The 14,890-nt window shown below is 43.9% G+C and overlaps 1 protein-coding gene across 1 annotated transcript in view; it reads left to right on the plus strand.

Moving 5' to 3' along the window:
- Positions 1-1,880: 1,880 nt before the first annotated feature.
- The window catches only part of LOC311619648 (maestro heat-like repeat-containing protein family member 7), a gene marked incomplete at both ends in the record, with an annotated part of 30,209 nt that continues 17,199 nt past the window's right edge, over positions 1,881-14,890 (plus strand). The window contains 10 exons of the mRNA XM_084878229.1: positions 1,881-2,015; positions 3,484-3,573; positions 6,683-6,787; positions 7,536-7,671; positions 8,107-8,204; positions 8,757-8,906; positions 9,918-10,072; positions 10,327-10,459; positions 12,840-13,124; positions 13,439-13,612. Coding sequence (XP_084734355.1) covers positions 1,881-2,015; positions 3,484-3,573; positions 6,683-6,787; positions 7,536-7,671; positions 8,107-8,204; positions 8,757-8,906; positions 9,918-10,072; positions 10,327-10,459; positions 12,840-13,124; positions 13,439-13,612 — 1,461 coding nt within the window. The remainder of the gene's footprint in view (positions 2,016-3,483; positions 3,574-6,682; positions 6,788-7,535; positions 7,672-8,106; positions 8,205-8,756; positions 8,907-9,917; positions 10,073-10,326; positions 10,460-12,839; positions 13,125-13,438; positions 13,613-14,890) is intronic.

Below are 14,890 nucleotides of genomic sequence, written 5' to 3' on the forward strand. Positions count from 1 at the left end.
ACTTTAAGTCTGTTGAAAAGTGTCTCTTTCCCTGCTGACATAGCTACCTAACGTGCCATTGAGCTCTTCACTGCCCTCTCTGAAGAAGGGACGAGTAAAACCTCAATTCCCTAGTATTCATAGGAAGAAGCATTCAGGAGAGGCAGAGGAGTCCCATACTATTTTCCTGTATTTGCTATTTGTTTAAAGCATGGGTACCCAGGGTTGGAGAAGGATCCCTTTCTATTCCCAACTCAGACATCCTTCCATAGACCTTGTTCAAGGGAAAGACAATACCTTGGGAGACCAGGAAGCTTGATCTATGCTAATTTAAGAGTTATACGAGGGTGGCTTCAGAAGGGGGTAAGTGAGAAGGGTGGCTCTCTCCACCCTAGGATGCACTGATCCACCATCAGAGGGAAGATGCAAAGCATCAGCCTAAGGAAGGCTTAAGAAGGCTTAGGTCCTCACCCCCCAAACTGTATAGATAGTGTGTCCTGGCCCAGATTCATTCCCACTTTGGAGATCCCTGAGCATACTGGTTCATTCAGGATAAAGACCTGAAGCTGGATTATCTGAATTCCCTCATCATACTGACAAGAATCCTGGGCAGTCAGCAGCACATGGCCTTTCAATTCAACTTTCCCCACAAGCTAGCAATTGTAGCCTTCATGGTGGTAAGTATCTTGAAGGAGGATGGAGGTGGGAAGGCAGAGAGGAGGGGGAATGGGTCCACATGGAAACCATTGGTAGCACTCCTACGCTAGGCCTGAAGGTAGAAGTCCAGATTTTCTAGTGTCCTTTTCCTGCCTTTGTGTTTTCTTTCCCATCTTCAAGGCTGGGGTTAGTACTATAGGGAAGATGTGGTTGGGAGTAGGAGAGAGGTGCTGTACTCATATCTTTGGAAGTCACTAAAAATTCTAAATTCCACCTTCTCATGAACACAGCCTGGAGTGGGAGGAGAGGCAGACAAAAAAAATATTTTCACAATCCTCTTGTGTGTGTGTGTGTGTGTGTGTGTGTGTGTGTGTGTGTGTGTTAGGACCTAATCAAGGAGGAGCCATTGAACTCCATTTCCAGCCCTATTAGACAGAAGGCAATGAACATCATCAGTTACTTCAGGTAACAACATACCATCCACTCTGTCTTCATTGAACTGGTTCTATTGCCGCTTTTTAGTCCCTAGTTGATCCCCACCTCTTCTTTTCTGCTTCATCTTCTAGCATAAAGGAATAGTAGAAATTTACTAGACAATATCTGCCACTTCTTTTTGCCAAGGTTTTTTAAATATATTTTATTGATTTTTTACTGAGAGGAAGAGAGAGGGATAGAGAGTTAGAAACATTGATGAGAGAGATCGACCAGCTGCCTCTTGCACACCCCCTACTGGGGATGTGCCTGCAACCAAGGTACATGCCCTTGACTGGAATCGAACCCGGGACCCTTTACTCCAGAGGCCTATGCTCTATCCTCTGAGCCAAACCAGTTTCGGCTCTTTTTGCCAAGATTTTTCTTAATGGGTTTTTTAAAGCACCTGGTAGAGATGGCCTCTCCTATCTCTATAGGCACTTGCTGTTAATTCTGCCCCATGCGTCCTTTGCTTTCAGTGCTGTCCCTGACCTCCAGCTCCATCACAGATGTCCCATTCTCCCAAAATACCAGTACCCTTTCCTGAAATAGTTATACCTCTTCTCTTTCCCTTCGTTCTTTTCTTTCCATCTTCCTGTTTCTTTTCACCCTTTCTTACTTTTTCCTCCCTTTTTTCTTTTAATACCCTTTCTTCTGATATCTCTCTCTTTCTTGCTCCCACTTATTCCTCTGTTTCCACCTTCCCTTTCTATAACCTTCTCAGTTGTTATTCCTGACAACACTGGTTACACTTCTTCTCCCTGGATCTTAGGATGCTCAGGCCCCTCTTAGAGGTAGAAGAAAGAGTAGAGTTATTTAAGACATGCTTCAAGAGTGTTTTCTGCCTGCCACCCCCAGAAGTTTTGCAAAAGGAGGCGTCTAGTCCAGATGAGGGTCAAGCCAATGTGGTAAGTAATTCTTCAATGTTTGTCCTTTTTTTGGTTTTATTTTTTTAATTTTCTAAGAAGATGGGAAGGAAAGGTTTGGCAGTTTTATGTAAGAGTCTTCTGCCTTTCTTAATAAAAAAAAAAGAAATCATTGAAAGGAAGCCCTCCAGTGAAGAAGAGGTTCCTGGGTCATGTAGTCTGAACTCTACTCCTGAGACCTAACTTCTTCCTTCTACCCATTGATTACCACTGCCGCCACTTTAGCATTCTGGCCCAAAGGCAGACACTTGATCCTTCCCTTTGTTACTGCTGTGTGATTGAAACCACTCTAGAAGGTTCAAATATTATTTTACTAAAGTTTGATAGGTAAATAAAGCCAGGGCATCCCAAGAGCAAGAAATCAGAGTGTATTTCTTACAGGGCCTGCAGTGCTTCCTTGAGGAAGAAAAGAGGGATTCAATTTTTTATTTATATTCACATGTTTAATTCCTAGGAATTTTTTCATGTGTTCTGATTACACTTTATCTTGTCTGGTGGTTCTTCTTTTATTGATGCCATAGTCTCCTGAATTTTTTGAAGATATTAAAAGGAATTTTAAAATAGAAGTTTCTACTATTTAGTGAATTAGCTTGATTTTCTTTAAGGTCAGTTGGTTTGTTCATCTTGGGCATCCTTTTCATCAGATTTCTGGTAATCCTTATTTTTTAGGTCATAGTTATTTTATGTAGGAAAGACTGGTACATATAGAAAAGGTGGAGGTGGGTTTTCTCTGGCCTTCTCATTGTAAATCTGATTCGGATGAGGAGGGTATTTTGACAGGATTTCTCTGTGGGAGTTCCAGCTGCCCGGGAAGAATAGCTTTACACCTTTGTAGGTTTCTTCTGAGTACTTTATTCCAGTGAGAGCTGCTTTTCTTTTTCTTTCCCCTACTTTTCAGTTTTAGTGGCTGAGATCTATGACAATGTTGCTCTGGTTCTCCCAGCAGGCCCTACCTTTAGAAGCCCTCCTTGGCAGAGCACCTACTCTCTTTATAAGGCTTTGGGCAAGGCCACTTGGTTCAGTAAAGGGTGAGAGGGAGAAACCCACTTTCCTAGCTTTTGTGAATCAGTTGCTCTGCAAACAGCAAGGCAAGTCCTCCTCCCACCTGGAGCCAGCCAGCCTGTCAGTCATGGCTGCTTACTGAAACTGTATCCCCTGGGACCAGAGTCCCATATGAGTTCAAGTTAGGGAGTGGGGGTGGAGAAGGCAGGGTAGCTATGTTGCAGGGGAACTCCAGCACACACTACAAACCAGGCAGACATTTGTGCTCTGGTGAAACAACGGAGGGATTTATTCAAATGAATGAAGAGCCAGGAGTGCTTGAAATGTAGGGGAAGTTTTTGGATCAGACTTTCTCAAGTAAGGCTGGAAGAGCCAGAATGCTGAGCAGTTTAGAAGGAGGGTTGGGATGACAGGTTGGCATTTGTTTGAGTTCCACTTTCCCTCTCAGAATCTCTTTAGGGAGACCATGGATTCCCTCCTAAGACTAATGGAGACACTTATTATTGAAATGCCGACCCGGATCCAGAACTGCTTGCAGGTCAGTGGGAAGAAGCCTCTGAAGGTTGGTGTATTCATTTCCTAGGCCTGCCATAAATAAATACCACATGAAGTGACTTCAAACAACAGAAATACATTCTCTCTCAGTCATAAAGGACAGAAGTCCTAAATCAAAGTGTTGGCTGATTTGATTTCTACTGGAAGCTCTGAAGGACAATCTGTTTTATGCATTTCTCCTAGCTTGTGGTAATTCCCAGCAACTCATGGTATCGCTTTGCTTGCCGACATAGCATTCTAATCTGTGCCTCCATTTATTTTCACAGGGCATTCGTGTGTGTGTGTGTGTGTGTGTGTATTCTTTTATAAAAAAAAATATGTTTTTATTTATTTCAGATAGAGGGAGAGGGACAGAGAGATAGAAACATCCAATGATGAGAGAGAATCATTGATCAACTGCCTCCTGCACAACTCCCACTGGGGACTTATTCCACAACCCAGGCATGTGTTCTTGACTGGAATCGAACCTGCACCCTTCAGTCCGCAGGTCACAGTCTATCCACTGAGCCCAACCAGCTAGGGGTCTTAATAAGGACAGCAGTCACTTGGGTAGGACCCACAAATCCAGTATGAACTCACCTTAATTTGAATCATCTGCAAAGAAAGACCTTATTTTCAAACAAGGTCACAGTCTGAGGTTCTGAATGGACATGAATTTGGGGTGGGAGGAACACTATCAACCTAGTAGAGTTGGGAACAGACCAGGAAAACAGACTAAGAACTGTTTATTTTTTTACAGTAAGAAAAACTGGGAGGTAGAACTGCTGATGAAAATTGGGTGCAAAGGTTTTAGGGAAAGGATAATAAGGACTGAGATTAATAGCTGATATTGGTCTTGGCTTTAGAGGGGAGAATTTCCTCCTTCTTCCCCTTCAGCCATAGCTGTGGCCAGCTTCTCTCTCAGCTGCCTGCTGCTCCCTCATAGTAGTTAAAAGTTAAAAACACAGGCTTTGGACTTCCATACACTATGGTTCCATATCATGGCTTTGCTGTTTGCTATATAGTTTTGGGAAGTTATTTAACTTCTGTTTGCCTCAGTTTATCCTGGAAAATAAAATGACATGTAGTACCTAGTTAATACAGTCATTTGGTTATCCAATGAGATGTTCACAAAGTGCTTGGCTCAAAAAAGTGAGGTGCAGGTGCAAATGATTTGTCCATTTTAAAATTGTCTTTTTATTGACTTGATTTACTCTCTGCTAATGTCATTGTGATGCTTTGGCTTTCTCTTGAAATTGCTATTTCCCAATTACCACAGGAAGTTCAAAATGTCTTTGCAGTTCCTGTTGTTACTAAAATGCTAGGGGCCCAGGACACAAATTACATGAAATCCAGTACCCCTCTGCCCCAGCATGGGACTGCCCTGAGTCCCGGAGTCCCACCCCACATTCTGCTTGATTACATAATTAAAAACTTACTAGTAAAATCATTTAAAGTTTTTCTCAAAGAATTTTTGCTCCAAACTGATCCTCTTAACCTCATTCTCACTTACCCTCTATAGATAACCATTTTCATTAACTTCTGGTTTGTCATTCCTGCTTTTCTTTTGTGAAAATAAGCAAATCTTTTTAATGGTATATTCTTATTTCCCTTTCTGTTTTACACAGTAGTTACCACATTCAATTCAGTGCTCTTGCCTTGCTTTTTTAATTTATCCACAACAGTTCACAGGTACAATATATTCCTTATTTTTTATGATTTTATATATGATGTGCATGTAATATAGTTTATTCAATCAGCCCTCTATGGATGGACATTTTGACTGCTTGTAATCATTTTGCCACTGGTTTTCTTCTTAACTTTTAAATTTTAAAGGATTGTAGATTCACTGGGAGTTGCATAAAGAGTACAAAGTGCCTCTACTAAAACCAGGGAAATTCCTGGTTGGTGTGCTCAGTGGTTAAGCATTGGCCCATGCACCAAGAGGTCACTGGTTCAATTCCTGATCAGGGCACGTGCCTGGGTTGCAGACTTGATTCCCAGTGTGCGTGTGTGTGTGTGTGTGTGTGTGTGTGTGGGTGGGTGCGTGCGCATGGGCTCAGTGGGGGGGGGACAATGTACAGGAAGCAGACGATCAATGTTTCTATCTCCCTCTCCATTCTTCTCTCTCTAAAATCAATACAATCATATTTTTAAAACACACAGAAAACAAGAAATTGATGTTGACACACCATTGTAAGACATAGACTTGATTCAATTTTCAACAATATTTTAAAATTGATTTCATAGTGGAAGGGAGGGGGTAGAGAAATAGAAACATCAAAGATGGGAGAGAATCATTGATCGGCTGCCTCCTGCAAACCCCCTTCTGGGGATTGAGCCTGCAACCTGAGCATGTGTCCTTGACCAGAACCAAACACAGGACCCTCCTCAGGCCAACGCTCTATCCACTGAGCCAAACTGACTAGGGCAGGAAGTGTTTTTTTCTGATCAATGAAGCATCAGTGTTCTTTTGAGTTGACTGTGGATTTTTCATCTGCTGCTCTTCTTCTTTTTCAATTATATATCACTGTGTATGTGGTTGCATCATTGTCAGATTGATGACTGCAGACTGACAAGCAGCAAGACCCATATTTGGGACCCATAATTTACCAAAGATGAGACACTTTTACATTGTAAATGAAACCATTTATAATTATATTTTTCAAGTAGATTTACACACACTTTACTCTGGAATCTGTGAATATGGTGACTCTTACTTTCTATCACCAAATTATTTTTCTAATAAAGAATGGGAAGAAGAAGGTAGAGGAACTCAGGGGTAATGTTGAAGCACTGAAGTGAATCAGAGTCGATATTTTAGAGAGCCACTGCTTAACCTGAAAGAAAGAGGTAGGAATTGAGGTAATTCCTAGCTCCTAAATGAAGGGGAAATTGGGGCTGGAGAATAAAATATCTTGTAAACTTGATAGGAGAGAGGAGAGAATGAAGCCTCTGGTGCCAGACCCACATATAACCTGCCTCTTGACAAAAGAGGTCCTGCTGTCAGAACTCTTGCCCTAATGCTTTGTAAAAGCCAGATTCTGGAATATCTTTCTGTTCTCTGGGACACAGATGGATGGGCCTCTCCTTTTACTATCTTCTTCCTCCAGCTTTTGGAACCTTGGCTTAAATCCCAGAAGGACAATGAGCGTGAACGGGCTATGTGGTGTACCGCACGGATTCTTGGTTTTACGGCAAAAATGGAGGACTTCAAAGTGAGTGGTAGCCTGCCCCGGAGTCTGAATCCTCATACCTGTCTGGTTGCCCTTATGCCTATCTAGTCATATATATTACCGAGCTTCAGTCACTCATTCTCATCATCCTTCTCCCTGGCCCATGCTATTTTCTCTTATACATCCCATCCTGTCCTCTCCTTTCTCCATCTGACATCTTCTACTAGTACTTGATCTTTTTCTCCACCCATCAGTTTTATTTCATCCCACTTGGTTGAGTTTGATGCTATTTGTCTGAACAAGCAATTACTAAATACTCACCTTGTGCCAGGCACTGTGTTAGGTGCTATAGCGAATACACAGATGACCAAGATTGTTTCTGACTTCATGAATCTTACAGTTCACTGGGGAGAGAGGCATGCATAGAACAAACTTACGTGGAAGGTGGTAATAAATATATAAACTGAATATAGTCGTACTAAAAGATCAAACAATTACAAGTGAGGGGGCAGGGAAAGCTTCATAAAGAAGAAGGCATTGAACTAGACTTGACAGATGAGTGGGGTGTCAAGGGGCAAAGAAGAGGGATAGAATAAGGTAATTATAAAACTATGACCTCTTATGTCCTTTACAGCCACAATTCATCTATCTAATTCCATTCCCATTAACCTCATATAGTCTCACCTTTCATGTCTCTGGCATATGCATTTCCTCCTCTGAGTTCTTCCTGTGATAACTCAGCCTAAGGGAATGGCTGGGATAACTTGTGACTTCCAGCTTCCTTCTCCAGATAGAAATTGAATTCACCAGGCTGGGGTGCTTGGTAAAGCTGCTGGCCGTGTGCTGCCAGGACCCAGTGGACAACATCTGCTTCCTGTCATCCCAGGCTGTATACAACCTCTACTGTATCTTCTTGAAGAAAAAACGTATGAGGAACCTTCTCTTACCATTCTGCCTCCAACCACCCACTTAGACCTGGCCATCCCCACACACTCGTCCCAAGAAGTTGCTAGAGTACCTCATTTCCATTGAGGAACCTACCCCCAAACATCTACAGATAATCTCTTGGGACAAAATACCTACATAGGAAATACTTCTTTTGACTTAGTTTCTGCTCCTCTGGCTGAACCCCACATTTTTACCCAATTCTATCTCTGCTCTGAGGAAGGCAAGATTGTTTGTTTTTGCCCGCACTCCCACCATTTCTTATATTAATGCCCATTCCTCTACTCTCAGCCCCACAGGACATACATAGCCCCAAGCTGACTTAATTCAGTAGGAGTTTTGGTCTAGATTCGGTGGCAAAGGGGAAACTTAACATGCCTTCTGAGTGTCTGAGGGGTGGGGTGTCTTTGTTTCAGAGATGAAGAAGAAAATTCAGGGCTTGTGGGAAGAAGAGAACTTGTATGAAGTGTATAGTGCCAACTTGTTCTATAACAACACCTTTGAGATTGCCGAGGTGAGAGGAGCAGGACCATAGGCAAAGTGGGGAAAGCCTGGGCCTCTCATTTACATGCTATTATAGACTCCTGGGGTGGTACTCTTATCCTGTCTCCCTTCCCATTACTAGATGTGAACTTTTCCTTTGGGGGAAGTTTTCCCATCGCATGCTACTATTTGTTCCCATCTGGGTCCTAATCCTTCTTTCTCCCGTCCCCCCAAAAGCATTTGCTTCATGCTAATGCTGTTTTGTGAGCAATGTGTAGACTCAAAGGAATGTCACTGAGGATCTTAGCCCTGGTTCTCCTCTCCCTGGGTTCTGCCTCTGCACCCATTGACCTCTGAGCCCCACATTGCACTTGAGACCAGTGTTTCCTCCCTTGCATCCCCAGGACTCTGTCCTCAGTGAAAGGGTTTTCTAGGAGTTAGGCAGACAGCACAAGCCTAGGACAGAAGCACATACGCACCCAAGAGAAGCCCTCCCTCATCAGGAGGAATGGCACAGGCTGTCTCAGACAAGGGGAGCCCTGGATCCAGACTGATTGCACCATCTGATCCCACCCTGTTGCAGGCCTTTGCAGAGTACTTCACCCAGACCCAGCTCACCAACCTGGTGCTAACAGCCATGGAGGAGCTGACTGGCAGCAGGGCTAAGGTGTCTCTGGCTGCAGCGCAGTTGATGAGTGGTGTCATTAAAAAGCGGGGCTCAGATTTGATAAAGGTAGTGTGGTGCTGGGTGGGGAGCTCTGCCTGGAATGTCAGCAGCCCTGGCTCTTGTCCTGGCTGTTACCAACCAGCCAAAGGGCCTTAGCCAAGTCCCTCTCCTCAGCTGGCTTTAATTCCTTCACTTCTAAAATATGGGCTTGCACTAGATTTCCTCTGTGGTCCCATGAGCCCTGACATTTGTAATCCTGAGCTTGTCACTGCAGTGCCTCCTATCTGGGTGGCTGATTCCTCAGTTAATGGCAGCCATGTGCAGGGGTGTAGGCACTGTTGGGGGACTCACCCAACCCCATGGAATGTCAGGAGCTTAGACCTCTGTGAGGGGGTAAGGCTGTGAATTGCAAACAAGGAAGCTCACAAAATTACTGAACTTTCATAAATGGGAAGACCTAGCATTTAAAAATCCGGTTCTCATTTCACTAAGAAAATAAAACAATTTTAAAATGGGGTCACATAGGACAACTCTATAAGTGACCACCATCCTCTTTATATGTGTCAGGAGCTGGCCACCCCCTTTTCTCACTGAATCCCCTGACACCCACTGCCTCCACTCATTTATGTGACTGGCCTGGCCTAGGTACCAGAAATGGAAGGGCACCTTGATGGTGTCCTTGAGATATTGCAATGAAGTGGGCTTTCTAAAAGTCCATAGTTTAGAGCACTGAGCACCAGATGAGAGCCCTATGGTCTTTCCACATCCAATGCCACTGTCCCTGCAGTTTCAGGGGTGCAACTTGGAGCACCTTGTGTCTCCTGGGAAACCTCAGACCTTCTCTCTGTATGTTGGGGCTGGGGGCAGGCATTTGCTCTAGTGGGCCTTGGCACAAGCTTCCTTTGGTGGGCATTGCTGGTCTAGCCTTTCCCACCCCAGAACTCTGCCTTGAGAAGAGAGTCACTGACAGGATTACAACTAGGCCCCTTGAGTTTGAGGACTTAGTAAAGAGGGAGGAGGAAGGAAGGAAGTAAAGAAGAAATGACTGGATTTTTTTTTTCTGGCTCTCCCCTGCAGGTTGAGGAAATTGTGGTGGGCATCCTGGAACGGCTCAAATTGCAACTGGATCCCAACACAAAGGAGGAGATCCTTCGGGCCCTGTGCTTGCTGGCAGGCAACAGCACTGACAGTGTTGTGCCCCTGCTGCTGAACAGGCCCCTCCCTTGGGATAGGTACCTCTCCCACACCCAGGAGCACACTCCATCCCAGTAAACCCTCCCTTGCCCCACCCCAAGCCCATGTTAAAAATCACTGCACAAGGATGCTTTCTTCTTGATGCCAATCAAACTTCATGTTCTTTGGCCAAGTCCTCTTGGGCCTCACTCTCTCTAGAACCTGAGAACAGGCACTTCATGGGCTCAAGACCAGATGGGTATTAGAATATGGTTACCAGGGCCCATGAAATAGCTGTCCCTGGGTCCTGCAGAACAATTCTGGACCTGTGGAAGTTGTTCAGCACCGAGCGAGAGACCACAATCAACATCCTGCAGCTGCTGATAGGCATCCTGGAAAAGCCCACCACCGAGGAAACGAGGGACATAGCCCTGCAGCCCGTGGAGGTCAGCATGGGAGGGGCGGGGCTGGGGACTTATGTCTGGGACTTGCATGCAGAGCTGAAGATTAAAGGGCACCTGGTGGGTGTGAGCAGGTGTTAGGGAGCAGTAAAGAGAAGACAGTTAACACTGGACTCACTAATACTGCACATATGGTTAGCACTTCAACTTTGTACATCAAGAACTGCATGTGTAGAAAGTGCAAGAATCAATCCCATTTCATGGACAAAGAAACTGATGTTTAGAGTTAATCAGCTTTTTCTATCTCCTGTGTTTGGGTCTGGCACCCATTTTTCTGGGGCCTGGACAGAGGTATGGAGTAGTGAGGGCAGAGGATGAAATTGGGTGGCCCAATATATTTTCTGCTGAAAATTTAGAATTGGTTCCCTTCTTTTAATGTTTGGAAATAGAGAGAGGCAAGATTACATGTGTGTGGCCCCTCATTTCTCCAGGGATGAGCTGTGGGCTTTCAATCTTTGGATGCTGCTTAGAAACCTCAGTCAGAGTGAACTGTGACCTTTGGGCAGTGATGAGAGGAGGGTGAAGGGAGGGCTGGACTCAGTGTGTGGGTTTGTGGGACCATTTATGTCTTTACCAGACCAAGTCAATTCCGCTTCCTCCTTTCCTTGTGTCCTCCCCAGGCGACATGTGCTTTGTGTGAGATGCTATCAGGGTCCCTGTGCCTGCAGGCCACCCAGGAACTCTACCCCCAGCTATTGCTGGCTGTGCTATGTCATCTCTACTGGGTGATTGAGCAAAATCCCTCCCAGAAGATGGTAGTCTACAGGAAGGAGGGCACCTTAGGCAAAACCTTTGACCCTACTAGGTAAGCCTAACCCTGGTGTGATGGAAAATGAGACCAGTGAACTCCAGTGGGCCCTGGACAACTAAATGCCTTCCCTAGGGATGCTGATGAAGATACTGACGGCAGCATAGAGCTAGAATGTTGGTGTGGGTACTGCAGCATCATGTGCTGGAATGTACGCACATATTTTCAAGTTTCTGGGTACTCTTTTCCCTGCATGCACTCTCTGCTTCACTCAGCAGTTCATGTCTCTTTTCATGACTTGACACATGAAAGATTGAATTCTCTCCATGCAGCTGTGGCCATTTGAATCTGGATAATCTCTGGCTTAGCTTTGTCACTAGCTGTGCCATCTCATGCAAGTCACTACTCTGTTTTCTGCAGTAAAATGGGTGTTGAACTACTAAATAAGTAGTTGTCAGACTTTTTTTAAAAAAAACGTCAGGGTATTCTACTCAACTGAAAGCTTACAGTAAGAAAATAAAGAAAACCAGTAACCACAGAAATTCCGTGGTGTGGAGGTGAAGAGACATCCTAACACTTCTATACCTGGAGAGCAGAATTTGAAAGCTGTGGCACTAGCATATCTCTATAGTCTCTGTACAAGACTCTGTGGTTGGATGAGCACCAAGGTTGAAGCAGTGAGCAGACAAACAATTGGATACGGGTTTCATATTGCCATGGTTTATCATCAGCTGGAAAGAATGATCCAGCTAGTTACCATATTAGAGAACAGTCTCCTGGCTTGCCAGGATAAGGATGCAAAACTATAGCATAACATCTTGTCCATCCTTCTGTTTCTTCTTTTCACAAACCTGGTGATGATTGGTCTTCAGTTGTGCCCTAGAGGTGGTGAAGCTGGTGTTGTTTGCAGCTGAACATGATGGAGTGTTGGTCTATGCAGATGAGCACAAGTGCTGGGATCTTCTGACCTGCCCTAAATTTTACTACATAGGGATCACGGAACTGACAAGGTGGGACCATTTCCCCAGCATGCCTAATACCACTCTAGCCCCCAGTGCCAATTTTCCAGGGCACAGCACTCACCTACAGCAGCCTTTAACCCTCCCTTCCTCATCTCCCAGACCTCAGCCTTCACATTTTTCCTGTTCTGTGCATACTGTTCTCTTGCCACCTCCCCTCCACCACTGCCCACTCCCCACCCAGCAACTCTTGGCTTCCTCTGCCCCATCCCAGTGGCATTGTGAAGAACTGTGAGCCAGTCCTGCTGCACCGAATTCTGAACCTTGCAAAGAATAATCTCAACAGCGTAGATAATCGTCAGAAGATCTTGGCCAGGACCGTCTATGCACAGGTGAAAGCTTGGGGAGAGGACCGCAGCCCTAGCCATACATTTCCTGTAGCTGAGGAACATTTAACAGAAATGTTAAATAATTTGCCCCAGGAAGTAGAAAGAATAGAATTGAGTGTGGATTGCTTCCCTGCCAACTCAGAGCCTGGTTAAAAAAAAAAAAAGGCCTGAGAGGGGAATAGCAACTTTAGTCCTCCCAGAATGATTTTAGGATCCCAGGATCTGGCCCAAAATGCTAACATTATCAGTGTTATCCTCCATTGCCTTAGACTCTACCCCATGTGGACATATCTACCACTGCTCTCAACTGGTCACACTTCTTACTTGAGTGTGCGGCCTTGGGGGAGCTAGAGAAGCAGCATGTTCCCATGACCATTTCTCTACCCATCGTTGTAGTATCCTTGCTTCCACAGCTCCTCTGGCATCCATCAGTGGCTCAGACTCTGGGTCAAGAATTTGTGGAAGATCTAATCAAGTGGACTGAGGAGCCCAACCTCATCATGAAAGAAATTGGACTCCGTGGAATCAGTAACATGGCACTGCACCCAACTCAAGTAAAAGTGGGGGTCCCAATGGGAATCAAATGTTAGTCTCTGAACCACTCAGGGCCTCTTAATTACCCATAGCTCAGTATATTTCTTAACCCCACATCCCAGGGCAGTACAACATCCAGTTTATAAACTTACATAGCCTGGCCATCTGGCCTTCCAAACACCCTGAGCACCAGCCTTCCACTACCTCTATACATCTAGCCCCTAGATTCCCTAGGTCTGTTATTTTTTAGGTGCCATCTGTGTTCTCAAGACCCTATCCCTAAAGTGTCACATGGTCCCCAGGTGGTAAGTAATCTCTGCCTTCTTCCAAATAGTCACAGTCTATGAGGAGCCTGGTTCCATTCTTGCATGACTTATTGAAGAGCGAGGCTCGAGTGACAGTTCAGGCAGTGAAGGCCCTCCAGAACATCATCCACCATGGGCAAGGAGAGGAGGTCAAGGAGGTGTTCTGCAGCATTTCGAAGCATCTGCATCCACTCATCACTGATGTATGGGCCTAAGTTTCTAGGATTAGTTGGGAACAGTATAGCATGGGCTGGGGCTAAAGGTGAACCCTGGAATCTGAATTAAGGGTACTGGGGCAGGGCTAGGGGACTTGGTGGAAGGGTAAAATCACTGAGGGGCAGATAAAAGGAGACTTGGCTACTTGAAGCAGTACATTAGACAGGTCCAAAATTCACTCCCTAATACATACAGATGTAGCACTTATCCACTTATTCTCTTACTACAGAGCCACTGAAGGGGAAAATGTGACATACTGATATAAAATTGGTTTTGACTCCAATGATCTTCTTCTGCAGACTTGAAGATCATAACTTCTTTCATAATTTGTACCCTCCTTCCAAACAACTCAGGAACCCTAGAATGCTAGGAGCCTTGTTACAAGAACCCAAAGGCTCAGAAATCTGAATTTCCCAGGCCCAAACAACCCACTCCATCTCTCATCCTCTTTACAGAGCAGAGACATTTTGAATTGAAGGGACTTCACATCAGAGATGTATGTTTACTTACAGTGTTCCTGTTCTGGCATCTACCCATTTTTAATATTTGAACCTTGTATTTGAATTATTTTTGTATCAGTCTCATAATCTCTAAGAGTCTGGAGACTCACTTCATGATTCATCTATTTTTTTTGTTACTTTTAAAGTCCAACATGTATATTTGACTTGACAAAGCAAAAAAATAATCTTTACCCTTCATCCAAACAATATAAGAACCTTAAAGTTTGATTACACTGCCCCATTTTATTAATTAGTATTGTCTGGTATTTTAGTTTCATTTTTTTAAATCCCCAAATTTGGTGTTTCACATAATCACAACAATTGTTGTTATTTTATACAGTCAATACTTATTGGGATTTACCCATATGTTGTTTACACATTTCTTCAGTTACCTTTCCTTATTATAGTTCTCTCCTCGCTTCTAGATTCATTTTCTTCTTTTTTTCTTTGTGGCTTCTTTGGTGAGGATCCATTAATAGCAAAAATTTTCAGTCTTTGTCTGAAAATATCTTTATTTTTGTCTCACATTTGTCTTTATTTTATTTTAGGACTTTTTACAATTTTTTTTTTCCTCATTTTTTTAAATTAAGGTATTATATATGTACATACCTTATCACATTTGTCTTTAGTTTTTAGCAGTTTAGGATGTGTTGGCATGAATTTCTTTAGTTTTAGCCTAAATTTCTTGAAATCTCTACATGTCTTTTGCCATACGTTAAAAGTTTATAGCCATTATTTCTTCAAAATATTTTCAGCACATTCTTT

This window comes from Pipistrellus hanaki, assembly GCF_964339955.1.
Source record: "Pipistrellus hanaki genome assembly, chromosome: 3".
In the NCBI taxonomy this organism is placed as follows: domain Eukaryota; kingdom Metazoa; phylum Chordata; class Mammalia; order Chiroptera; family Vespertilionidae; genus Pipistrellus; species Pipistrellus hanaki.